This window comes from Danio rerio, chromosome 24 (assembly GCF_049306965.1).
Source record: "Danio rerio strain Tuebingen ecotype United States chromosome 24, GRCz12tu, whole genome shotgun sequence".
Lineage (NCBI taxonomy): Eukaryota > Metazoa > Chordata > Actinopteri > Cypriniformes > Danionidae > Danio > Danio rerio.
Genome location: NC_133199.1, coordinates 23,545,222 through 23,572,500, shown reverse-complemented (window position 1 = coordinate 23,572,500; position 27,279 = coordinate 23,545,222). Strand labels below are relative to the sequence as shown.

The 27,279-nt window shown below is 39.7% G+C and overlaps 1 protein-coding gene across 1 annotated transcript in view; it reads right to left on the bottom strand.

Annotated features, from left to right (window-relative positions):
* Nucleotides 1–1,947: 1,947 nt before the first annotated feature.
* LOC556735 (solute carrier organic anion transporter family member 5A1) overlaps nucleotides 1,948–27,279 on the bottom strand; it is a 107,381-nt gene continuing 82,049 nt past the window's right edge. The window contains exons 6-10 of the mRNA XM_679609.9: nucleotides 13,643–13,841; nucleotides 9,054–9,213; nucleotides 8,433–8,674; nucleotides 7,293–7,357; nucleotides 1,948–5,465 (exon numbers count right to left, since the gene is read on the bottom strand). Coding sequence (XP_684701.3) covers nucleotides 5,017–5,465; nucleotides 7,293–7,357; nucleotides 8,433–8,674; nucleotides 9,054–9,213; nucleotides 13,643–13,841 — 1,115 coding nt within the window. The 3' untranslated portion in view covers nucleotides 1,948–5,016. The remainder of the gene's footprint in view (nucleotides 5,466–7,292; nucleotides 7,358–8,432; nucleotides 8,675–9,053; nucleotides 9,214–13,642; nucleotides 13,842–27,279) is intronic.

Here is a 27,279-nt window from a genome sequence, read left to right as displayed (position 1 = left end):
ATTCTGATTATTCTTTAGATATTTTAAGCAAAAAAAACTATATATATATATATATATATATATATATATATATATATATATATATATATATATATATATATATATATATATATGTATATGTTGAAGTCAGAATTATTAGCCCCCTTTTGATTTTTTTATTTTTTAAATATTTCCCAAATAATGTTTAACAGAGCAAGGAAATTTTCACAGTATGTCTGATTATATTTTTTCTTCTGGAAAAAGTCTTATTTGTTTTATTTCGGCTAAAACAAAAGCAGTTTTAATTTTTTTTTAAAGACAAAATTATTAGCCCCTTTAAGCAAATTTTTTTTTTCAGTAGTCTATAGAACATACCATTGTTATACAATAACTTGCCTAATTACCCTAACCTGCCTAGTTCACCTTATTAACCTAGTTAATCCTTTAAATGTCACTTTAAGCTGTATAGAAGTGTCTTGAAAAATATTCGGTAAAATATTATGTACTGTCATCATGGTAAAGATTAAATAAATCAGTTATTAGAAATGAGTTATTTAAACTTTTATGTTTAGAAATGTGTTGAAGAAATTTTCTCTCCCTTAAACAGAAGTTGGGAAAAAAAAAATATATATATATATATATATATAATGAATTAACATTTTCACAATAGTACGAATAGCTTAATCATGTTTTTAAAGCTTTTATTTCTTTTAATCACATCACAACAATTACATCTGTTTTACAAAATGTAAGAATTTTCCCATAAATGTGTCATCGTGTCATATTACTGAAAATGGGAGACTTTTAGCTTTATTTTTGTATTTGGCCCATAGTCAGGATAATTGGTTCTGGTAATTGGAAAATGGTTCAGATGTGTTGCAGTTTTAATTAAGCTTTTCTTTAAATTGACTTTTCTTAAAAAGATGAATTTCTAAGTCTGAAATGATGCGTGTTTTACATGTGACTTCATCTAAACTCCACTTTTAACTCATGCCAAATGTATATTTGACTCTCATAATTTAGTATGTGGACTAGCACTTTTTAAACCCAGGGTTATGAAACCTTGCTCCAGAGGGGTTTAGCGCTTTTGTGCAAACACAAACACACACACGCACGCACGCACGCACGCACGCACGCACGCACGCACGCACGCACGCACGCACGCACGCACGCACGCACGCACGCACGCACGCACGCACACACACACACACACACACACACACACACACACACACACACACACACACACACACACACGTCCAGCCAAGTACATGGCTCGAAATAGTCATGTTTTTGGGAAGCATGTTGTAAAACAAATGTTTTTAGCATTTTAAAGCAGCAATAGAAACAAAGATGAGCATTCAGTCTTCTCTTTATATTTTCAGTAGTCATTTATGGTTAATTTGTTAGTAGCCTACAAATTGATTACACTATTTCTAAAAAAAATAAAAAGAAACGACAATTAAACCTGTTAACCTAAAGTTACTAAACCTAGTGGAAACTTGGAGCTGGTGAATTGACAATTTTTAGAATGATCTAAATCAATTATTCATTTAAAAAAGTGTAAACCTGTTGTATTAAAATTATTATTAAAATCAGTTAATCACATTTTACAGTGAATATATGGTAACATCATAGATGGTTCATTCTAGTCTTGTCCGAAACTCTGGATTCTCTATAAAATCCAGAGTTCATGAGAAGTGAATTTTTTTTCATGATTTTAAATAAATCTATTTAGTTGCATCTACAAAATATACTTTATCTAAAATACGTAAAAGCACCAATGCATCATAATAATTAATTGAAATATTTTTTTATGGAGTTTGAATTTTTGTATAACTTGTACATCTCCATCTTGCTTGTAGCTAAATGTTTACGACTTGCTAACTCATACATATGAATATCCCAAGAGGATTTGAATGCACCATTACTGAGGATGGTTTAGAAACGTACAGTGTGCTACACAGGTTTCATTTGTCATGTTTATTGGTTTCATCAGATGGATTCTGAGCAGCTCACACTGTAAATCAAACTAATAGTGATCTCATTATTATTTTAAAGAGTTCACAGACTTTTTTTTCACCACTGTACATTTTATATTTCACAGACATAGAAAAAGAAAGCCATTTCAAATGCAAACAATAGCAGGGCTCAGTTTAACCATCTTTACACCCCAAGTCAAGTTGTTCAACACAGTCTTTTATGAAAAACACTGACGGTTAACACATTCTACGGGTCTGTACTCGAAATGCTGTTCTAAGATCATACATTACAGCTTAAGAAATGATATGTAGAGATATGTCAAATAAATACCAATTGAATTAATACAGCTTGTCATTTGTTTTCAGTCATTTGAGCAGTTTTTTTTCTTTTTGCATGCTAACTAAGCATCATCTAACTACCATGTTAGTCTTGCATTAATCATAACTGAACCAAATATTAGTCTACATTAGTACATGGCTAAATAATTCTTCATAACATCTTTACTGTGTGTATTAAACCAATGTACAGTAACTTTGTCTACTGAACCTTATATGCCAACCAAATAGTTTTTAATAAATGCTTCACAGAGTACTGAAAATCTGAGGTTTGCATATTATTAGGCAAGTTTAATTCTATACAGTTAGTGCATAAGAATAGAGCCAGTGCTTGAGGATTTGACTGTAGCTGGAGCACATGCTCGTATACATAAAGCTGAGAATCCATGATCCTGATTCTGCTATGGCTTTATGAACGCTATCGCTAAAGCTGCTCCAACATGCTCATGAAGCTGAACGCAGCAGTTGATTAAATCCTGAATCTTCCACATTTGAATCTGAATTGGAATCACTTTGTTCACACTAACTGATTTATTATTTATTTTTTTATTAAACCTTTCAGGAATGACACTTTTGTGACTGGATAGATGATGCAATATATGTATATCTATGTTGATTGCTGTAGTAATAATGTCAGCATAATTACAAGACTCAAGTTTCAAACTAAGCCCTGTGAGTAGTTGGTTTTTGTTGCTGTTTGAATAAATTCAAACAGATGAGTGCTTTACACTGAAAGTTTAAATGCATTTAATCTGATTGAATGCATTTACACCCAGCTGTGGTCAAAGATAATGTTATATAATTCATTTACACCTGTATTTAACATTGTCGACTTATATCGAATTGACAAAAATGCATCTTAATACCATGTGTAAATGGGCCATTAGATGTGTATGTGGTTTGGAATGGGTTTGTATAGGAAATTTTTACTCCTGCATATACTTGGTAGGAACGGTGTAACCAGCATCCAGCACCTACACATTGTGACAAGGAAAAGCGCAAGATTTCAGATTGGACATCTTGGTTTCGCTGTAATCATTGTGGGCAGGGACTAGAGCCATTAAAGTGGCACAAGGTAGTGTGTCAAACTCAATTCCTGGAAGGCCACAACCCTGCAGAGTTTAGTTCCAGCCCTGCTTCAACACAAGGATCTGTAGGTATTATTCATTAAATTTCTTTTGGCTTAGTGCCTTATTTATAAGGGGTCGCCACAGAAGAATGAACCACCAACTATTTAAGCATATGTTTAATGCAGCAAATGCCCTTCCAGCTGCAACCCAGTAATGGGAAACACCCATATACTCTCGCATTTTCTCTCTCTCCCACATACACACACACACACACACACACACACACACACACACACACTCTACAGCCAATTTAGTTCCTCCCATTCACCTATAGCACGTCTTTGGAGTGTGGGGGAAACCCACGCGGACATGGGGAGAACATGCAAACTCCACACAGAAATGCCAACTGACCCTGGCAGGACCAGCGATCTTGTTGCTGAGGCGACAGTGCTAACCACTGAACCACACCTGTGTAGGTATCAAACAAGCCTAAGAACTCAATGAGTTTGATTAGGTGTGTTTAATTAGGGTTAGAATTAACTGTGCAGAGCTGTGGTCCTCCAGTAACTGAGTTTGACAACTAGGGTTTAACACGTCTCAGTATAGACATTTATTCTTAATTTATTCTGGTTTCTGCCTCTTTCTTTCCTGAATAAGTGTACATTTTAACTACTGTTATGGTAGCATCAATTAATTAATTAATTAATTAATTCAACACACTGGCAAAGAAACTTAACATAGTGGAGCATAATGCAGAAGTATAAATGCTCACAATGGCATCAGTTATATGCAGGGGATGTGTTGTGAGACACTCGACACAGACGTTTTTGGCTGTTCATATTACAAAAGGCAAAACTGATTTAAATTCAGATTCATCAGATTGGTCTGAACAAAAGCCTGACTTGTTTTTTTTTTTTTTTTTTTTAACCCTGATACAGGAACTCTGAACAACAAGTCTGCTAAATCAAGCTAACAACTGATCCCACTGTATGCATCAAAACACATCAGCATTTTTAGAGTCAATCACTGAACAGACATTATGATTATAAAGAATGAGGACACTATTTCAAAATTCCTTTCTAAGTGCATTAAAGCAGTCCATGGGTCTCACTGCTGATGGTACAGTCTGAGGTCCTGAATTCACATACAACACTGACTGATCTGTCTGAACGTTTCAGTGCAGCTCCTTAAACACCACCCAAATCACCAGGAGGAGTTTTTAGCACTGTGATATCATGTCTTTCCAGAAAGACCATGAGATGTTCTGCTGTTGAGAATACTGCTATGATTAATGATAATACATTAGAAAGCGACTGCTGTAATGCGGTACGGCATTGCATAGAGTACTGTTTTCCATTTGTGCTTGTACGTCTTTGATATAATCATCTTGGAATCCAAGACTGGATACAGAGAGTTACAGTCCTCCCCATTCTCCATTTAGCACCATGAGACATCTACCGTACTTCTCAACAGCACATACTCCATCATCTGTACGTGCTGTAAGTTTGTACTGGAGACATTGAGATCGGTGAGCGCAGCAAGCTCCTGAAAGCTGCGCATGAGGAAAAACGGGCATACTTGTGCCCTATCTTGTGGAGGAGGACGCCCGACAGGAAGGCACACGGAGGCAGACGTTTGGGTGCGAGTCCTCAAATGTGACAGTGCATTTCCTGCAGCGAGCGGGCAGATGGGGTTATTGCTTTGAGGGCATTTCCAGGGCAGCTCTGGCTGCAGTGTCCGTGGTTCATAGGGGGCTGTTCTGGAGGTTCAGGACGAGGTGTGAAGATGGGGCAGGAACGAGTGCGAGCGTGGCTCTTGTGGCCTCCTGCATGGCAGATAAGCTCACTGACAGTGCCCAGTGGTGGCAGATGCTGCTGCCAGCGCTTCAGACGATCTTCTTTGTATTTGATGGAGTACCAGGTGAGGAAGATGAAGATGAAGCCCACAAACTTGAGACTGGCAGCCAGGCCGAAGTACACAAAGCGGAAGGAAGTGACATCATACTCCCAGCAGGAGCCGTGGATGCCACAGTCCTGCTGCCACAGCATACAGGTGGTGTCAATCACTGCACCAAAGTAGATGGGTGTGGGAATGTAGGCTGCAGACATGGAAGAAGGGGGCAATTTTGGTAAGACAATTGTTTACTTGAGGAATTAACACCATAAAGTTTTTCGGAATACAGTGCATCTGGAAAGTATCCATAGCGCTTCACTTTTTCCATTTTCTTATGTTACAGCCTTATTCCAAAATTTATTAAATTAATTTATTTCCTCAATTCTACACACAATACCACATAATGACAATGTAAAAAAAATATTTTTTTAAATAGTTGCAAATTTATTACAAATAAAAAAGCTGAAAAATCACATGTACAGAAGTATTCACAGCCTTTGCTCAATACTTTGTTGATGGATCTTTGGCAGCAATTACAGCCGCAAGTCTTTTTGAATATGATGCCACAAGCTTAGCACACCTGTCTTTGGAAACTTTTGCTTATTCCTCTTTGCAGTACCTCTCAAGCTCTATCAGGTTGGATGGGAAGAGACAGTGTACAGCCATTTTCAAATATCTCCAGAGATGTTCAATAGGATTTAGGTCTGGGCTCTGGCTGGACCACTCAAGGACATTCACTGAGTTGTTGTGAAATTACTCCATTGATATTTTGGCGGTGTGCTTTGGGTCATTGTCCTGCTGGAAGATGAACCGTCACCCCAGCCTGAGGTCAAGAGCCCTCTGAAGCAGGTTTTCATTCAGGACGTCTCTGTACATTGCAGCATAGATCCTTTCCTGACTATTCTTCCAGTTCCTGCTGCTGAAAAACATCTCCACAGCTGCCACCACCATACTTCACTGTAGAGATGGTATTAGCCTGGTGAGGAACGGTGCCTGGTTTTCCCCAAACATAACGCTTGCCATTCACTCCAAAGAGTTCAATTTTAGTCTCATCAGACCAGAGAATTTTGTTTCCTATGGTCAGAGTAATTTCGGCAAATTCCAAGTGGGGAGTGGCTTCCGTCTGGCCACTCGACCATACAGGCCTGATTGGTGGATTGCTGCACAGATGGTTGTCCTTCTGTAAGGTTCTCTTCTCTCCACAGAAGATTGGTGGAGCTCAGACAGAGTGACCATCGGCCTATTGATCACCTCCCGACTAAGGCTCTTCTCCTCCGATCACTCAGCTTAGATGGCCAGCCAGCACTAGGAAGAGTCCTGGTGGTTCCAAACATCTTCCACTGATGGATGATGGAGGCCACTGTGCTCATTGAAACTTTCAAAGCAGCAGAAATTTTTTCTGTAACCTTCCCCAGCCTTGTGCCACGAGACAATCCTGTGTTGGAGTTCTTTGTCTTCATGCTTGGTTTGTGATTTGACTGCACTGTGAACCCTGGGCCTTTAAATAGACAGGTGTATGCCTTTTCAAATCATGTCCAATCAACTGAATTTACCACAGGTGAACCACAATTAAGCTGCTGAAAAATCTTAAGAAAGTTCAGTGGAAACAGAATGTGCCTGAGTTCAATTTAGAACTTTACATCAAAAGCTTTGTATAGCTATGTACATGTGATTTATTATTATTTTTTTTTTTTCCCCATTTTTTTTTTTTTATAAATTTGCAAAAATTAAAAAAGAAATATTCACATTGTCATTATGGAGTATTGTGTATAGAATTTTGTGGAAATAAATTATTTTTAATCAATTTTGGAATAAGGCTGTGACAAAAAAAATGTGGAAAAAGTGAAGCGCTATTAATACTTTCCAGATGCACTGTAATAACTGCTCTCAGTATAATGTGTAATTTACATTTATGAACACTAGGTGGTGCTAAGTGAGCTATTCATGCTGATAGAAAAACAATGCTGAAATTCATGCTAAGGTTAGTTTTTAAAGTGTTGCATTTAAAATGTAAAGAAAGCTTGTAGCTTACCCAGAGTTCTTAGCAGGACAAACTGCATTCCTAAAGCAAACGGTCTTTCCTGCTCGTCCACAGACCTGAAAAAAAAAAAAAAATTGTGTCCTTTATTACTAACAGCTAATGAATGCATTACATGTCATATATATTCACATCCTACATGTAGGGGAAAACATTAACTATTAACTACTAATAGTGAAATGAAATGTGAAAAGTGATCTGTAATGTTACTAAAGATTTCCATTTCAATTTGACATTTCTGATCAAAGAATGCACAATAAAAAAAAATATTACACAAAATTGAAAAATAAACAGTTGATGACATTATTTTGGGGGGCTAAGGTCAGTAGTATTAACCCCTGTACAGTTGTTTACATTAATCTTTACATAAATGCTAGTAATTTTCTCCTCAACATATATAAAATTAGAAGATTAACATTTTGATGTTTTGAGAAAAACATTTGTTGTGTAAAACATATGCTAGAGTAAATGGCGATTCATTCTGCAGTGGTGAACCCTGATTAAGCAGGAAACAAGTAAGAAATGTCTAATCTGCTTGCCAAGACTTTATTTATTCAATCAAAAATTTAATAAAATATTGTGGTAATTGGAATACCTTTATAACATTTTAAAGACAATTCATCTAAAAATGTAAATCCTGTGATTTAAACATAAATTTTCATCATTATTACCTCAGTCTTCAGTGTCACATGATCATTCAGAAATCATTATAATACGCTGAACTGCACTGATCGTTTATAAATGATATTCATTTAATCATTAACAAGGGTTCCTGAAAATGCTCTGCTTTGTATTCATCCAATTTTTTTTTCAAAATTATGAATAACAGTAATTGAAATAAAATACAATATCAATAATATTAGAAGAATAAAATACATTTATAGCATTTTTGATCTTGGTGAGCAGAAGAGACCTAATGTAATGTGCCCAAACTTTTGACTGGCAGTGTATATTTATTTACATTTGAATAAATACAACCTTGATGTACTTAGAAGCAATGTTTTTTTTTACTGTGTAGATTTCAAAAGTGCCCTTATTTTCCTAGGTAAATAGTTTTACAAGAAAGGGAAAAAACTCCCTTTAAAGTCTTCATAAAAGATTAGAAAATAAGAATCATCAGTTGGTGTTTTCTACCTGAGCGTGACGATGATGGCAGAGGGCTGTGCACAAGCGGTGATGAGCGTCACGATGAAGAGGAAGATGAGGAAGGGGATGAGCGTGTTACAGGTTCTGTCACACTTCCCTGACAAAGCGAATCCATTCTCATTCAGGTACGTCTTCACTATGACCAGCTGCAGCTGATTACCCTGACCACTGGTGGGAGGAGTGATCACCTGTCTGCTCTGAACACACGCACAGTCTGTGTAGTTTCTGATCTGCAAGAACACAAAACATACTATTCAATTACCACACATATCCAAAAGACATATGCATATTTATATTGATGATAGTAAAGCTGTCTCGCTCAAAAGTTAAATACTAATTAATTTAAAAAATAATAAGTCCTCTAAAGTTTGCACTTTTATATTCTGATCCAAAAGTGAGAAACATGCTTCCACCAGCATTTTTACCCCCTTCCCTGTAGAATGACACTGTATCATTGACCCAGATCAAGAGGCAAGGAATGTTATGTATATAACTGGAATGGAAAAATGAGATGATTCAGATTTAAAATCAGTGTATGGTATTCCGTGATGACCTAAAATGATTGAAAATATGGCTCAACTCTAGAAAGACATGCAATGCAAGTCTCACCCCGGTGCTGTCATTGCCAACTGTGCTGCATCCCGCCAGGCAGGGGTTGAAGTATGTGATGCCATCTGAGCCACAAACCGGAGCGTACTCGTTGATCCGGCAGCCACAATTCACATTACAGCCTCCCGTCAGGTTTCTGTGGGTCAAAGTGAGCGTCGGCCTGAAGAAAAAAAAAAAACACAAGCAGAGGGAGAATACAGTTAATTCAGAAATGAAATGCATCACGTCAGCTGCCATAGGCTGTTTGGAACACTGTACAATACATAAAATATGACCAGACATAAAACACTAAAATCGGTGTTGTGAGAAATCACCCTTGAATCTGCAAAAGCTTGAGGTGCTGTTTTCATGCATTAGCCAATAAGTGAACTTGTGCCAAATGTGATTTTAGAAATAAAAATCTATACACTCATCACTCACTGACCGCTTTATTAGGTAGATTACTGCTTTATATGCATATATTTAAACAACCAATCACATGGCAGCAACTCTAAACTGCATTTAAGCACATGGTCAGATGATCTGCTGAAATTTAAATCAAGCAACAGAATGGAAATTGAAGTGTGTTTGATTACTAATGGAGTATTTCAGAAAGTGCTGATCTACTGGGATTTTCATGCACAGCCATCTATAGCAGGGGTGCCCAAACTCAGCCCTGGAGGCCGGTGTCCTGCAAAGTTTAGTTCCAACTCCAATCAGACACACCTGGGCTAGCTAATCAAGCTCAAGTTTAAGCACCCCTGATCTATAGGGTATGTGAAGAGAATAAGCAGACTGATTTAAGCTAATAGAGATGCAACTGTAGCTCAAATGGAGCAGAAAAAAAATCTGTTGAATGCAGAACACAATCAACCTTGAAACAGATGAGCTACAGTAGCAGAGGAAGAGCACACAATTGCCACAGGCTTACCAAAAACTAGACAAAAAAATAGAAGATTTGGGAAGGTTTGCCTGGTCTGAGAAATCTCCATTTCTGGTGTGATATTTGGGATTTAGTTGTGTAGGGGGATCTTATTTTGGTATTCACAAAGGTCCCAGAAGTTGCTCTTAGTACAAACTTAGCATTATTTAAACTCCACAGGCCTGTCCATATCACTATATGATCACAGTCATCCATCTGACTGCAGAAAAACAACATGGTCCAGTTTAACAAAGCAATCATCTCAAACTGGTTTCTTGAACATGACAGTGAATTCACTATCAAATTGCCTTCACAAGCACCAGTTATCAATCCCACTAAAGGATTTAAGGAACCTGCCCCTTGTCGAATAACTGACTTGAGAATTGTAAATTTTGTTTTCAATTGAACTTTATTCTACTAGCTCACACAATTTTGTTTGGTTAGAATTTCATTGAAGATTAGCAAAACAGTTACTTCCACGTTTGGAGTGGTGGTTCTACTGTTGACATCAACCTGATAGCTTCCATAGCAACTGCCGTTACCTTCTCTTTCATACCTTCTCTTCCATTGTAACTGCATAGTAAAATAAATATATTGACGTTAGTTAGTACATAACGATGCACAAATGAAAAACTACTCAATATTCTGTTTCAGTTGGAAGTACGTCAACATACTGAATTTAAAGTCTGCATGAACCAGAAGTTGTTGAGACTTTTAAGAATTAAGGCAGATCAAATGTAAAAGTATGTCCAACCTAATACTAGCAAGATATACAGTCACTGAAGAGTACAACATATTACAGTACGTTAAGAATTATCTTTTGTTGTTTTGATATTTAAGGCCATAATTCCTCTCAAACTATTACTTTCTCAAAATATATTAAAGGAGCAAAATAAATAAAGAGGTCCTGTATACACAGTTATTGTAATGCTGTGGGAATGGTGGGCAAATTCAAACACGGCTCTTTCCCACATTAAACACAGAGCAATCTGTAATCACTCCGGTTGACTTTACATGATCCTCACAGATCTACTGTGGAATGAGGGGATGAATCTGGAATAACACCGCCAGAAAGATGGACAGAAACTACAGCCATCGGAATCCAGACTTTAAACACAGAATGAGACACTAGAATCTGTGCAGGACTTAAATGAATATTTATGCTTTAGTTTTAAGCATGGCAGCTCAGGATCCTCATTTGCTTTATGTTGTATGAAAATGTAGGCTATGTTTATTCTTATTTATTTTTTATCATCTCATATTTTGTTTATATATCAGTTTTCATGACTTTGTTTAATGTGGGAAATAGTTTCAACTGAAACATGACGACCGGGCAGGACATCTTGAGTTATATTTCTTGACCAGAACAGATATTATGTGTGTGTGCGCACACTGTCAGTTTTCATGACATAAATACAACACAAAACTACTTTCACACCAATATAAAAAAAAAAAAAAAAAAAAAAAAACACTTTTACACTCTCCCCTTAACTCTCTATAGAGTGTAGTGTAGTCTTCACTATATAGTACACTGTAATTGTGAGTCAGACTTAATTGGCTGTGTTTGTGTTAATGCAGTGAATTCCCCCTGTGGGGCTTGCTGTAGATAGCCAAGTGCACACTAGCCTACAGACAACCTTAAGACTAACATAACTATACTAACACCCAACAAACATTCATGATTTGATTTCAGGAGGACTTAAAAGCTTCAGTTTAAGGAAGCCTGTTTCTTGTCAAGGTCAGTCGAGCTGAAGTAGCTGTGGCTAATAACTGAATGAATAATAAATAAGAACGTCTGTGCATGTGTGTCTCCTTACACCGCAAGAAATGGCATTCTATACAGGATGAGAAAGTCTAACCTTGAGAAATGCAGTGGAAGAAACACACAAACTGTTTGGACGGATGTGTAATGTGAGCGTTGACTTTATTCATAAGCGATTTGTGTTTCTTCACGCAGCTCTGCTGGAGACACCTTCCACAAACACACTCAAACTCCGTCAAACTCTTGCACTGCAATCCAACTGTACAGTCATTAAGTGCTTCACAGGAGACAATATGACAGGAATGTCAAACACACATTTCTCATTGGCTAAATACAGTCCCAGTACAAGGGGATGAATGTAATGACTACGAACGGATGATGACCGCACTTGTGAGGACTTCATGTGACGCCAACTCTGAATCAACATTCAAAATACACTCACCCGCCAACTGCCCGTTAATGCAAATTTCATGGCAAAGTTAATGCCAATCACATGGCAGCAGCCCATTGAATTTAGGTATGTAGACATGGTCAAGAAGATCTTCTACAGTTCAATCCGAGCATCAGAATGGGGAAGAAAGGAGATTTAAGCAACTTTGAACATGGCTGTTGGTGCCAGACGAGTATTTTTTAGAAACTGCTGATCTACTGGAATTTTCACAAACAACCATCTCTAAGGTTTACAGAGGATGGTCTGAAAAAGAGAAAATATCTATTGAGCGGCAGTTCAGAGGGCACGAGCAGTGGGTTCCAGCTGATAAAACGGCAACAGTAATTCAAATAGCCACTTGCTACAACCAAGGTAAGCAGAAAAGCATCTCTGAACACACAACATGCCGAAGTTTGAGGCGGATGGGCAAAAGCAGCAGAAGACCACACCAGGTGCCACTCCTGTCAGCTAGGAACAGACAACTGAGGCTACAATTCACACAGGCTCACCAAAATTTGATCATAAAAGATTTTTAATACGTTGCCTGGTCTGATGAGTCTCAAATACTGCTGCGAAATTCAGATGGTAGGGTCAGAATTTGGTGGCAACAACATGAAAGCATGGATCCATCCTGCCTTGTGTCAACAGCTCAGGCTGGTGGTGGTAGTGTTATGGTGTGGGAGATATTTTCTTGGCACACTTTGGGTCCATTAGGACCAACTAAGCATCTTGTCAACACCACAGCCTACCTGCATATTGTTGCTGACCATGCCCTTCCCTTTATGACCACAGTGTACCAATCTTCTAATGGCTACTTCCAGCAGAATAATGTGCCATGTTAATCATCTTATCTTAGACTGATTTCGTCAATATGACAAAAAGTTCACTGTACTCAAATGGTCTTCACAGTCACCAGATCTCAATCCAAAAGAGCACCTGTGGGATGTAGTGGAACTGGAAATTCGAATTATGGATGTACAGCTGAAAAAATCTGCTGCAACTGCTTGATGCTAGCATGTCAATATGGACCAAAATCTCTGAGGAAAATTACCAGTACCTTGCTGAATCTATGCCACAAAGAAGTAAGACAGTTCTGAAGGCAAAAGTGGGCCCAACCCCGTACTAGTAAGGTATACCTAAAAAAAAAAGGGTGGTGGGTGTATACATTTTAAAATACCAAGCGTAGCATTATTTTCCATATAAAAATTTATAACAATACAAATATATTTAAAATAACTGTTTAAAAATAAAGCACAAAGTCAAGTGTACCTCTCACTCAGGTTTTTAATTCATATATAGATTATTTGAAATGCAACTGAATTATTTGATATTGAAAGGAAGTTCCCCAAACCAAAATGCAGAATTCGTGTGTGGAAAAAATTTGTGTGTGGATATTTTGAAACCACAAAACATAAATAGTACACTCATATTGATGTAAAGGACGCTCTCCTCAGATCTGGCAGTAAAAGGCTGTAATGGCAGTGTAATTGACTTACCCAGTGGTGTAGGGGATATTGATGCCGCCCAGGTTGATGCTTTCACAGCCCACGATGAAGAGCGTGGAGAAGCAGAGCAGAGAAACGCCACTGCAGATCATCGCCAGCTTAGCAGACTCACGAGCTCCAAGCTTCAGCTTCTTGATGATGTAGCCCCCCAGAACAATGCCCACTCCTGCACTGGGCACTATTATGACCCCTGGAAGAAGAAAAAGAGATAAAGAAGACAAAAATCAGTCATAATGCAAAAGCAAAAACCATATGTAACGATAAATATTAGACCTGGAAGAATAAATAGAAAAGAAAAAAATATTATATAATAAGTAGGACCAGACAGAATCTGCAGACATTTTTACTGTTTCTGCACAGAATTTTGTAAAAAAAAAAAACTAAACAAAACAAATTGCTTTAGAATGGATTCATGCTGAATGATTTTGAAAATAAAGAAACTAAAAATAAATCAAATAAATAACTAACTTTTATTTAAGGTTTACATTGCAAATCCAAATAGAATCTTTTTTTTTTTTTTTGTAAACAAAGTTTCACATAACTAAAAGACAAAATATTACTTTACCTGCGACATTGCACATGAATCATATAAACATGCATGTTATACAATAAGATTATTCAAATTACTATATAAAAATCAAGCGGCAACCTCCCACTCTCCCTCGTGAAGCAATTACGGAAGTAACTGAAACTGTAATTCAATAAACTTGCCTTTGGGGGCTGGCTCCATACACTCCAGATATTTTCTGACTACAATGCTAAATTGGCCAGTTTTACAGCTGATAAAAACATGTTTACACTTTCGTACAAAAGACGATTTTGGTGCATATAGTCTTATATTACCCTTCATGAGAACTGAGGAAGATTTTTTTAATGGTTCATCCATTTTGTTTATATTAAGTTATATTAAGTTTGCATAATTAAGGGCGGGGCCACTTAAGTGACAGCTCGGTTTCGCTGCTCGCTGTCTCATCACCTGACTAGCCGCTGAACTTGGCATATACATCGTTTTTTTTTCTTTTTCTTTTATGTGGCTTTAAAAAGTCAATTGCTCTTTTCCTGCAATTATCAGAAAATATGGCATGCTGTGTGTACATAATTGTGCTCTCAAACAATTCAAGTTGCCTCTATTTCTCAGGCGAGTGCAATTCTTACATACATATACACCATATGTAGAAATGTATTAGTTTTATTGAAGATAATTTATAATTTGTAATTCTCTTTAAAACTCCAAAATCTGACAGATTGATTAGCTGTCAGCTATAAAAGTCTTCTGAAACGCTGACATACAGTGTTATACCTGGATTTCGTAAATAGCCTTGCATTTACTAACACAGACTATATTTGAAGTATTTGGAAGTAATTTGCGTTTTCCTCCTTTTAGATCCTTTTATAGCTCAAAGTATTACAACAGTGTTTTAAAAAGACTAAACATTTTGTTGATATAGTAAACAACCAAGCAAATGTGGTCAACACAAACGAGTCGCGGGTAATGAAGTATTAAGCGTTTTTCCCAAAGAAATCCCGTCTAAGCAAAATGCTAGCAGGCTTCTGTAGCTCCACTGACACTCCGCCTCTCTTTCCATGTTTGGTCACCCCCATCAGTGCGATGATGCACGAACAAAATGAGGATGATAGGCCACGCCTACTTGTAACTTCATTTGGACTCTTCTAAAACCTATGGGGGATGTCACGGATGCTAAGTCCATATCTTTTACAGTCTATGATAAAAACTGGATATTTACACATTTACATAAGTAAAATTATAATAATATAGTAAAAGAACAATATAGTTCAAAGTAAGTTAATCCCTATTGGCTCCATGATGAAGCACATGTTGGTGTTCTTGTGAATACACAGATGAATGAAGGCTCTGGCAACTGTCGAGTTACAATGCTACTAGTAATGTTTGAAGGTTGCCCATTTATTTCAAACTGCGATCAAAACTGACTGGAACTACTTGTGGGGTAAATTGTATTATTGTTATTCTTAAACCATACAATCAATAAGAATCAAGAATTTCAGGAAAAAAAAAATATTCATAGCAAAACCAATACAACAATACAATTTGCATTACATTACCATTAAATATGCCTGCAAATAATAATGTACAGCACATATTGTAAAAGTAAAACACTCAATGCATCAAGAAAAATATTTAGAATAATAAAAATAATAATATTAATAATAATAGTAGTAGTAATATTATACTATTATAATCTAGGATCTAGCATGGATAGATTAAAAATATAAACATAAATAATTCGAAGAAATAAATTAATAATTATTTTAATAATTCATACCAATAATACAAAATAATAATCAGTGTTATACTATTGATTATTACTCATGCTATAATACCATAATATTAATTATTTTAATATTAAAAAAAACATTTTTTGTATATGCTAATGACTGGATGAGCATTAACCCTTTAACTACCCTTTAAACTACCCTAAATATTTTTTTTTATTATTTGAAGTATGCCATAATTTTTACAATAAAACCAAAATCAAGTGTAATGGTGCAACAGGGTTATGTTTGTTTGATTTATTTATTTATTTATTTTTTATAAATCAACAATACTGTGTATAAACCATTATTTAAAACAGTCAAAATGTGGTCAACTATTAGGTAGAGCAGGCAGTTAAAGGGATAAAAAGACAATATACTCATGTATGTAATCATACTTTGATATGCAAAAATCTATAACGCATCTCATACACATCTATTAAAAATGTAAATAAATACAATTCTGCACAAGTGCAAATCATATCCACAGACATGCCATGTCCAAAAGGAGTGTCCACATTTTTTAGGAAGTTCATACAAAGAGCTGAAGGAATGTAAACATCCTGAACAAGGTTAAAAATACCACAAATCTGCTGACAACACAAGACATGGCTGTAGATTTCAAGCTCAAAAGACTGAAGCAAAGAAAAACAAAACCAAGCCAAAAATACCAAGGACAAGTGTTAATGGCACGGGAGCGGGCAGAGCAGTCATCAGTGTGGCACACGTGCTGCATCACAGCCTGAAAGTCAAATCTGACTGCTGGCACTTAAAGCTCACTGTAATCCACTGCTGGACAAGATCAGCACATGCCTGCTTTCAGTACTGACGTGACTGAGAGACACTCACAAAAATAAAATCACAACTCTAAAAGAAAAATGCACTGTAACTAAAATATGTTATTTTGGTAGTTAAACTGCCCTTCAGCATTCCTACTTCTCTCAATGGCATCTAAAGTTCTAATGTCATGCAAGATTAGATCCACACAATCCTCCATAAAGCCATTCCAGACAACACACACGCAATCATGCACGCACCCAGACAACCATACACCATGAGACGAGACATGGTTCACAAGAACATGATGAGATTTTTTAACTTTAAAGAAATCCTCATTGACAAAATGCAGTCAGGCCAACACAGTCAAATTCAGGCTTGATAGTATATATTGAATTTGTGAATAAAAATTACAAAATGTAGTTCTATTTTTTAATATTACTTCTATTTTGATAAACTATTTGAAGTTATAAATCTGTAAACAATGCTAAATGTTGAGTTGAGTAGACTATTAGTACCCGTAGGTTGATTTTTTTTGCAGCAAAGTTTGGCATTTGATACAAACAATTAAATCACACATATGCATATTCAATTCAATTCAATTCAGCTTTATTTGTATAGCGCTTTTACAATGTAGATTGTGTCAAAGCAGCTTCACATAAATGGTCATAGTAACTGGAACAGTGTAGTTCAGTTTTTAGTGTTTAAGTTCAGTTCAGTTCAGCTCAGTTCAGTGTGATTTAAAATCATTACTGAGAGTTCAAACACTGAAGAGCAAATTCATCGATGCGTAGCTCTACCAATCCTGAACCATGCGAGCCAGTGGCGACAGCGGAGAGGGAAAAAAATTCACCTGAAAGGAGTGAAGAAAAAAAACCTTGAGAGAACCAGACTCAGCTGGCCACGACCATTTTAATTTGTCCGCTGGCCAAAAGTCTTGTGCAAAGCTTCAGTCACCGCGGTGGAAGCTGGAAGCTGGCCTCAGCAAAGACTCGTCTGTCCCTGGAGCGTCGCTGGCATATGTGAGTCTGCAAGACTCTTTTATTCGCAGTATTACTTTCTATTGATGGCTTAAACTTTTTCTCCCATTTTTAGTTTACTGATCAAGTCATGTCAGATTTATTAATGCAGTGTATCATCTGATTTTCATTGAGCAGGTGTAATATTCATTAATATGAATTATTCGAGTTTTTTACTAAGGTGCCGCTGTCATCAATAATCATTAGTCATCATTTTGGTCAAGGGGCTGCGAGAAAATAAATACAAATAGTGGAGCAATGGCAAAATAATGAATAAAAAGAGCGAGGCTATGGTCAAATGAATAAATAAATGAAAAGAGTTTAACTGCTGAGAGAGCAAGCAGCTAGGGACACCGGCCCCCTCGGCCAAAAAACTGACTGGCCCAGCGTGAATTCTACCTGTCCTCCCGATTAGCCAATCCGGGTCTGCTTACTAGCACAGGGCAGTGTGGCTATAAAACCATGTGCACAAAGTGGCACAAGTGCTGACGAGAGTCACCTGAGTGCCACACCGATCTGGAGTGCCAACAGAAGATGATGACTTTATGTTTAGATTTGGTTTCCGTTTAGACGGCAGTCATCTATGAGGGGCTAAACACAACCTAACGTGACAAATGTGGTCAAAACGACCATCCTTGAAGCCAATCTAGTGATGCTCTGGGCTATATTTATCCAGCAGTGTCTCATGAACATCTGCCTGTCATGAGAAGCTCTGTGACTGGAGAAGATGAGGAGGTAAGTCTCCTTGAAAGGACGTCCTGGAATATTCATGCACAACTGGCACTGGCTGTGTATGTGTGTTGAGGAGGGGGCATCGTGGGACACACACACACAGAGGCAAAGTACAACCATTCCTGTAGGCCACAAGCTGGAGCAAAGCAGGGTGTTAATGAACACAGCCTACTGACAAATCTGTCGCGAACACTTAAATACAAGCACAGACACAAGCACACACACATATTTGTATCGTGGTTATTAGTGTTGTCTTGTCTGATGTTAAATGTACCTCCAGGAAAACGTAAAATTTAATTAGTAAAGAAATTAGTAATTATGTAAATCACTAATAAACCAACTCAGAAAAATTCAAATAATGCTCTAAAATCACAACAAAGTAGTTTGTAGAATGCAAACTTTCTATCAATACAATTAATGTACATATAAATACCTAAAATTACTAAAACTATTAATATTATTTATTATTATGTTAACATCATCTTTATTAATGTGCATAAAATTACATTTCTAAACATGAGTAATATTACTGTTATTCATAACATTGAAATGTACTATCAATAATGCTAATAATAAACATTACATTGATGTTAATATTAAAATGCTATTTATTTTAATACTGTATGTAAAAATCAAATACATGTTTATACATCTGGTTTAAAAATACAACTAATACAAATTATAAGTATTAAGTCATATATTTTAACATATTTTATAATACTTCTAAATAGTATATAATATAATAATAGTTATAATATTTCTAAATCTAATCCGATTCTTTTTTTTTTTTTGTTGTTACCAAGTTCACTTATTAATGAGGTATTATTTCAATAAAGCAAAAATAATTTGAATAAGGAATATAACCCTTTCAGGCTCAAATTAAGTTTTAGAAACAGGAAAAATCTGATATTTGGGGAAAATTATATTATGGGGTAGTACAATAGAATCCTGAATTTTTTTTTTTTGAAATACCTTCACATGCAAGGCGTTCTGGGATGTTGCAGATTTGCAACATTGGCCCGCAGTGTGGTTATTAGACACTGACGACTGAATATGATATGAACAATAACTTTTTATATTCAACTTTTCAAACAATTTTCAAACAAACTTTTCAAACAAATTGCTTTCAATTCAATTCAATTCAGCTTTATTTGTATAGCGCTTTTACAATGTAGATTGTGTCAAAGCAGCTTCACATAAATGGTCATAGTAACTGGAACAGTGTAGTTCAGTTTTTAGTGTTTAAGTTCAGTTCAGTTCAGTTTAGCTCAGTTCAGTGTGATTTAAAATCATTACTAAGAGTTCAAACACTGAAGAGCAAATTCATCGATGCGTAGCTCTACCAATCCTAAACCATGCGAGCCAGTGGCGACAGCGGAGAGAGAAAAAAAACTTCAACTGATAGAAGAAGAAAAAAACCTTGAGAGAACCAGACTCAGTTGGGCACGACCATTTTAATTTCTCCGCTGGCCAAAAGTCTTGTGCAGAGCTTCAGTCACCGCGGTGGAGGCTTTCAGTGGCAGAACAACAACAAAAACAATATGGGATCCAAATCCAATATCTCAAATCCTCATTGAGTAGGTCATGTTTCCAAGTCACTTTGTCATGTGGTACTCTAAGAAACAGTTTTTGTCTTTTGTAAATAGTTTTTTTTGTCTTTTGTAACTGTTTGTTGCTAATGACGACCAAGTCCTGCAGTAGTACTTCTGAGTAAAAAAAAATCATAAAATATGTATCTGGAGTAATAAGGTAGTTCATTTTTAACTGTTGCAAATCTGCAACGCCTGCCTTGAGAGGGATGAGCAGTAATAATGATGACTCTTGCTTTAATGTCTCAGTCACTTGATGTATGTTAACTGGCAGGGTATTAGGGACATTATTGTGGTCTTTAATCTTGTTGCCAGGATGTGGAGTAAAAGGCAAATTAATTTTGTTTTATTTTGGTTGTTTTGACTCTTATATGTTTGTGTGACTATAGCAAGAAAACAGTTTGTTGTCCAGAGCTGTCGGACATAAGCTCTGATAGACTGAAATGAGGGGGCGGCGCGTTGGCTCAGTGGTCAGCACTGTCACCTCACAGCAAAAAGGGTGTTGGTTCGAGTCCCAGCTTGGCCAGTTGGCATTTCTGTGTAACGTTTGCATGTTCTCCTCAAGTTGGCTTGGGTTTTCTTTGGGTGCTCCAGTTTTCCCCACAATCTAAAGACATAGGTGAATTGGGTAAACACAAATTGGCCATAGTGTTTCAGTGTGTGCTTGAATGTGAGATTGTATGGGTGTTTCCCAGTAGGGTTGTGGCAGGAAGGGCATCTGCTGCATAAAGTGTATGCTGTAATAGTTGGTGGTTTATTCCGTTGTGGCGACCCCTGACAACTAAGGAACTAAGCTGAAAGAAAATGAATGAATGAAACTGGAATGAAATGCGTGACATCCCTCACGGAGAAGGTCTTTGAACAGAAAAAAAAAAAAAAAAAAAAAAAAACCCATGCCGTATTAGCAGCAGATTGATTTGCCTGCTGAATTCACAGTGCTGGATGTTTTACACATCAATAGATGCAGGCAGTCTGTGGTTTTTGTGCCGTTTGTTCAGTCAAGTCTGCCAAGACTTTAAGACTGCAGCTGCAGTAAACTAGAGACGAACAGAAGACAGATGGTCCACCATAAAACACAAAACTGAGGCCATGGAGCATCAGATCTACATTTACACTCCTGCTTTCCTACAAATTAATTTCAGGAATGCAAGGTGCTGTAAATCATGGTTCGACTTTAGACTGAAAAAAAGAAGAGATTTAGAGGCCGTTAACACAATGCTTTCAGCCAAAAACAGGAGACCTTTTTTTGTGTGTTTTGCCTGTTTGTTTATAGAATGTCATCATTTTTTGGGCTGAAAGCACACATTTGAACACTGGCTAAAAAAAATGGAAGTCGTCTCTGTGTAAACACCTGAAAATGATGACATCATGCACATGCATAGTACATGTTTAGGGGAGTGTAGATTAAAGGTAGGCAAAAACAACATACACAACAATAGTAGATTATGTGGTATAGTTGTTGCACTTTTGTTTTTCTAATGCTTCATCAGCAAAGTAAGCATTTACTTTACATTACGACATCTTACAAACATTGCAAATTATACATACAAATAAGCACTGAGCTACTGACATGTTGTCACTTCCATAAAGAGACTTTATGTTCTAATGAAGTTACAGCGTCAAACATGTACTTGAAAAGTAATGTACTGTAGCATTCTTGGCCATTTTCACAGATAAAGATACATCTTTTTCAAAACGCAAGCGAAAAAACATCCATTTTTGGCTACATCATTGTCATGTAAACTTATCCCAAGTTCTACTATATGAATATACGCACTGTATTATTGCAGTTTGCAGGCAATAGTGCATATACAGTGATCCTTCGCTATAACGCGGACCACTTTTCATGGCCGAATTTTTTTTTGTGCAATTTGACATGCTTTTTTTTCTACAGCGCATTTTATTCTGCATTCTGATTAGCGCATTGTGTTCTGTGTCCTGACTGGCTGTAGAACACTGTCAATCAATCTCCTCCGTGCCGTGTCCACTGTACAGTAAAGAATGCACACAGCTTGCCAAATTTACATAAATCTTTAATCGCTAGCAGTGTGACTGAAGTGCTGTACTGTATGTTTGCATGTTTTCTCCCCACAATGTCGAAGAAAATGTTCTTCACCGTTAAAGGCACCTGTTGTAGCACCCAAAAGGCAGAGGAAGAACTTCTGGACATGCTAAAGGAAGGTAGAAGTTACGTGGCTGTAGGGCACCATTATGGAATAAATAAATGGTTTTGAACTTTGAGAGTTTTTAAACATGAGAGAAGTGTGAAAATAAAGCAATCTACTTCACAATTTTTTTTTAATTTTTAGAACGCAACTCCCACAAAAAATGAGGCACTATTGTATACTGAAACAAAGTAAGTAATTTTAGGCTAAAAAGGAATACATGTTTGATAAAAAATTATTTATTGGGACATTTTACCTTGTTTTACATCCTTCAATCTCTTTAAAAAAAAAAAAAAAAAACGTGTGTCTCACAAATATGACAATTTTTTGTTGTTGTGGTAATTCCCAGAAATATATATATATGTTATATATGTCTCCTGTTTCCAAAATGCATCACAAACTGCTTGAGAAACTGTTCTACTATGATAATTGGTGATGAAAATAAATGATGTTAAATAAGATGTACTTGTGTTTACTAACTGTTTATTCAGTTAAATGTAAATTTTGAACTGTAGGTCTACATAAGCTTCAAACAGCGATTTTTGATTACCTCAATGTGACTAATGTCATAACTGAATTAAACAAAAATGAAATTAAGACATGGAGTATGCATATAGGAAATTTTTCGTGCGTTATTAAATTCCATAACACTTTCACCAGTCCTTACTCATTTGCATCTAATACCCCAATTTGTCAAGGGACATGAACAAAATGTTTGAGTTAAAGTGAAACTGCCGAACGTTCGAGGTTACTAAAGTAACCCTTCGTTCCCCGAGGAGGGGAACGGAAGCACTATAAGTGGATTTGATTGTAAAATCCACGCATTGGGAGGTTCGGTTCAGAAGCTACTCGTCTGAAAGAGTATTGAACGGGCCAATTAAGAATGAATTGGCAGCGCAAGCCTGCGCAGGTGAGCGGCATAAGCAATCAACTGAGTATATAAGCTCACCTGGCGCCAGCAGACGCTATCCTTTTTAAGCTGAAGAGACTTTTAACAGCTAAGGGACAGTCATTATGGCGACGGAGTATAGTGCTTCCGTTCCCCTCCTCGGGGAACGAAGGGTTACTTTAGTAACCTCGAACGTTCCCCTTCGGGGGGAACTCCAGCACTATAAGTGGATTTGATTGTAAAATCCACGCATTGGGAGCCCATTGAAAGCGCCATAATGACTGCACCTTACCAACACCCACCATGAGAGAGCGGTCAGGCAAGCGTGACGCACCCAGATCACGAGAGGCGTGGTCCTCCAACGTGCCCTTGGCCCTAACTTATCCTACTTCAAAGAAGTTTTACGGAATAGGTATCTTTTTTGGGAGTCGCTAGCGTCTAGATAATTCTAGGAATACACGACAGTACGTTGGGAAGCGTGCAATCCCGATAGGGAGGACGCTGCGGAGGCCATCCGTTACCCAAGGGGGGATAGATGGCAGAATTTACATATGGACTAGCCCTAAAAAGGGGGAGTACGCATAGCAAAAAAGTGGTTAGCGGGGAGGGAAGACACGGGTCCGCCCAGGGGGGGGGGGGGGACTTAACCGTGGTGGAATAAGCATATGGGATCGCCTAGTGGGGATCACGCATAGCAGGCACCTTTACCCAAAACGCGGGCTGACCAGCGGGCAGACCTACAACGTAGTGGGCCAGCAAGTGACTCCTCCGCTGAGTCAGTGCTGGGGGCCACGGAGGAATCTGCAGGGCTCACCTGATGGGGAACTTTACTGACAGATAAAATGGCGCACGTATCTCCGTGTTAGGGAAAATGGCCCAGCAAGCGTGTTTCAACACCCTACCGAATTGTTTCCTCAATCACCAAGGGTTACCTAATACCCTTGAGGAAACCGGCTTCACTCGCAGATTGTAAAACCTTGCAAATGTGTTGGGTGTCACCCAGCCCGCAGCTCTACAGATGTCTGTTAGAGGGGCGCCGCGTGCGCGCGCTCGAGAGGATGCGAAGCTCCGAGTGGAGTGCGCACGCGCTCTCGGGGGACGCGGCTCATCTCGGCTCTGATAGTGAAAGAAAGGCATCCACAATCTAGTGGGAACTTATTTCGGTACGGCACTTCCCTGCTGCCGACCGCTATAACAGACGAAGAGCTGCTCAGATGATCTAAACTCTGAGTGCGGTCCGGATAATACGCAAAACGCGAACTGGACAATAAAGAAGGGCTGGGTCTGCCTCCTCCGAGGGCAGCGCTTGCAGGCTCACTACCTCGTATTAAAACGGAGTGGTAGGAACCTTGGGCACATATCGCGGGCGGGGTCTCAGGACGTGAGAGAAGCCAGCCCAATTACAGGCACGAGTCACTGACCGAAAAATGCCTCTAATCGATATCAACGCGACAGCAGAGCTGTCTTCAGGGACAGAAAGATACTGAGTCGAGGATCGAAGGGATCTAACGCGGCTTGTGTAGCGAGGGCGAGATCCTAAGAGGGCATGAGAGGGGGCGGGGTGGATTAATTCGCTTAACGCCCCTGAGGAACCGGATGATGAGGTTATGCGTTCCCACGGTGCTGCCAGCCACCGCGTTATGAGAGCGGAGATGGCAGCCACGTAACCTTGAGTGTGGAGGGCGACAGCCTGCTCTCCAACCTCTCTCGGCGTAAAGAAAGCACAACGCTGATCTGGCAAATTACGGGGGTCTTCTCAGCGAGAGACACACCATTCAGTGAATAGACTCCACTTCAGGGCATAGGCGCGCTCAGGGAGGGGGCTCTAGCCCGAGTGACGGTATTAGCCACCGCAATTGGAGTTTACCTAAGTCTTCCTCGCGTCTAAAAATCTCCAAAGATCGGCGAGGGTGCCAGGTGGTGCCCTGTCCCTGAGAGAGTAGGTGCTCTCTCGAAGGGACTGCCAGGGGAGGGCTATTGCGAGGGAGAGCTCTGACATCCAGGTCCGGTTGAGCCAGAGGGGCGCAACCAGCAACCTGTTCCTCGTCCTCCCTGACCTTGCACATTAACTGCGCGAGCAGGCTCACTGGGGGAAACGCGTATTTGCGCGTGCCCCGAGGCCAGCTGTAAGCCAGTGCATCCGTGCCGAGAGCACTCGGTCAGGGAAAGAACAACTGGCAATGAGCGATCTCGGGGGAAGCAACAGATCGATCTGGGCTTCCCCGTATCGCGCCCATATCAGCTGAACAGACTCGGGGTGGAGTCTCCATTCTCCAGGACGCAAGGCTGCCGTGAGAGCGCATCGGCTGCACGGTTGAGCTTGCCTGAATATGAATGGCGTGCAGCGATTTCAGCCGCAGATGACTCCAGAGGAGCAGACGGCGGGCGAGCTGAGACATGCGGCGAGAGCGCATACCCCCTATACGGCTGATATACGCCACCGCCGCCGTACTGTCCGTCCTGACCAGCACGTGTTGCCGCTCCAGCACCGGAAAAAAACGGTGGAGAGCGAGGAACACTGCCAACAGCTCCAGGCGATATGCCAATGCAACTGGGTACCTTTCCACAGGTCCGCAGCCGCATGCCCGCAACGCACAGCCCCCCAGCCCGTGTTGGAAGCGTCTGCTGAAACGACAACAAGACTGGACGCCTGTTCTAGAGACACCCAGGCCTGTAGGAACGAGGGGTCGCTCCAAGGGCTGAGGGCGCGGCGACACAGCGCAGTAACAGAGACTCGGTGTGCGCGCGCGTGCCATGCGCGTCTGGGGACTCGATCGTGATCAGCCAGTGCTGAAGTGGTCTCATATAGAATAATCTGAGCGGCATGAAGCGGCTGCGGATGCCATATGCCCCAGGAGCCTCTGAAATAGTTTCAGTGGGACCACTATTTTACTGTCGAGCTCTCTCAGACAGTACAGCATCAGCTGAGCGCGCTCTCCGGAGAGGCGCGCTGCCATGGTGACCGAGTCCAACTCCAGCCCGAGAGAAGAGATCCTCTGCACGAGGGCGAGTTTGCTCTTTTCTCGGTTGACCTGAAACCCCCACAGGTGGAAGTGCCAGAGCACTTTGTCTCTGTGCATAATCAATTGCTCCGAGAGAGGGCAAAAATCAGCCAGTCGTAAAGAAATCGAGTATGCAGATGCCCGCGAGCCGAAGGGGCGCTGAGGCACCCTCCGCGGGCTTGGTGAGGACCCGCGGAGACAGAGAGAGCTCGAAGGGGAGGGCTTTGTATTGCCAAGCTCGACCTTCAAACGCAAACCGCAGAAACTGTCGGTGGCGAGGAAGAGTGGAGACATGGAAATACGCGTCTATCAGGTCTAATGCTGCAGACCAACCCAGAGGACGAACGCACCGGAGGATGCGCTTCTGCGTGAGCATTCTGAACGGCAGCTTGTGCAGGCAGCGGTTCAAAACGCGCAGATCTAGGATTGGCCGTGACCCACCGCTCTTTTTGGGCACGATGAAGTGTGGGCTGTAAAACCCGCTCTCCATCTCGGCTGGAGGGAGCGGCTCGATTGCATCCTTCGCCAGGAGGACAGCAATCTCCTCTCGCAAGACAGGGGCGGACAGGGGGCTGACCCTGGTGAATACACACCCGCGACTTGGGGGGCCGTTTCGCGAACTGAATCGCATAGCCGAGTCTGATTGTGCGTATGAGCCACCGCGAAGAGCTGGCCCGCGCTAACCAGGCAGGCAGAGCTCCCGCTAATGGACTCATCGCTACAATCGCTGACGTACCAGCAGTGGGGCAGCGCGGAGTGGGTGTGCTGATCCGGGAAGCTTGCGGGTCCCATGGAAAAGCTGGAGGTGAGATATTTGCTCTCACTCCGAACCCGAGCTCCGGAGGGGAGGCTCGAGGGGTGGGAGAAAGGAGACCGTCCTCCCAGCGCTCGTGAGCCACTGGCGAAACGCACCGAATCTGCAAGCTAGAAAGCATAGCGTCCCAGACTGGCAGATTTCGGGCTGTCACATCTGGGGAAGTGAAAAGTGCCCTTTCATAATGTTTTCATGGCAGTAAAAAGTGCCGTTGGAAATGGGGCCCCGCCCTCCAGCGGGGAAAGAGCAAGTTCCCTCTTCTCCAGATGGCCTGTCCCAGGGACGCTTCGCGGTCCGTTGCCAGACTTTGCGGCGTTCTGGGCAGGGGGGCTGCCTGCTTCCGAGGTGC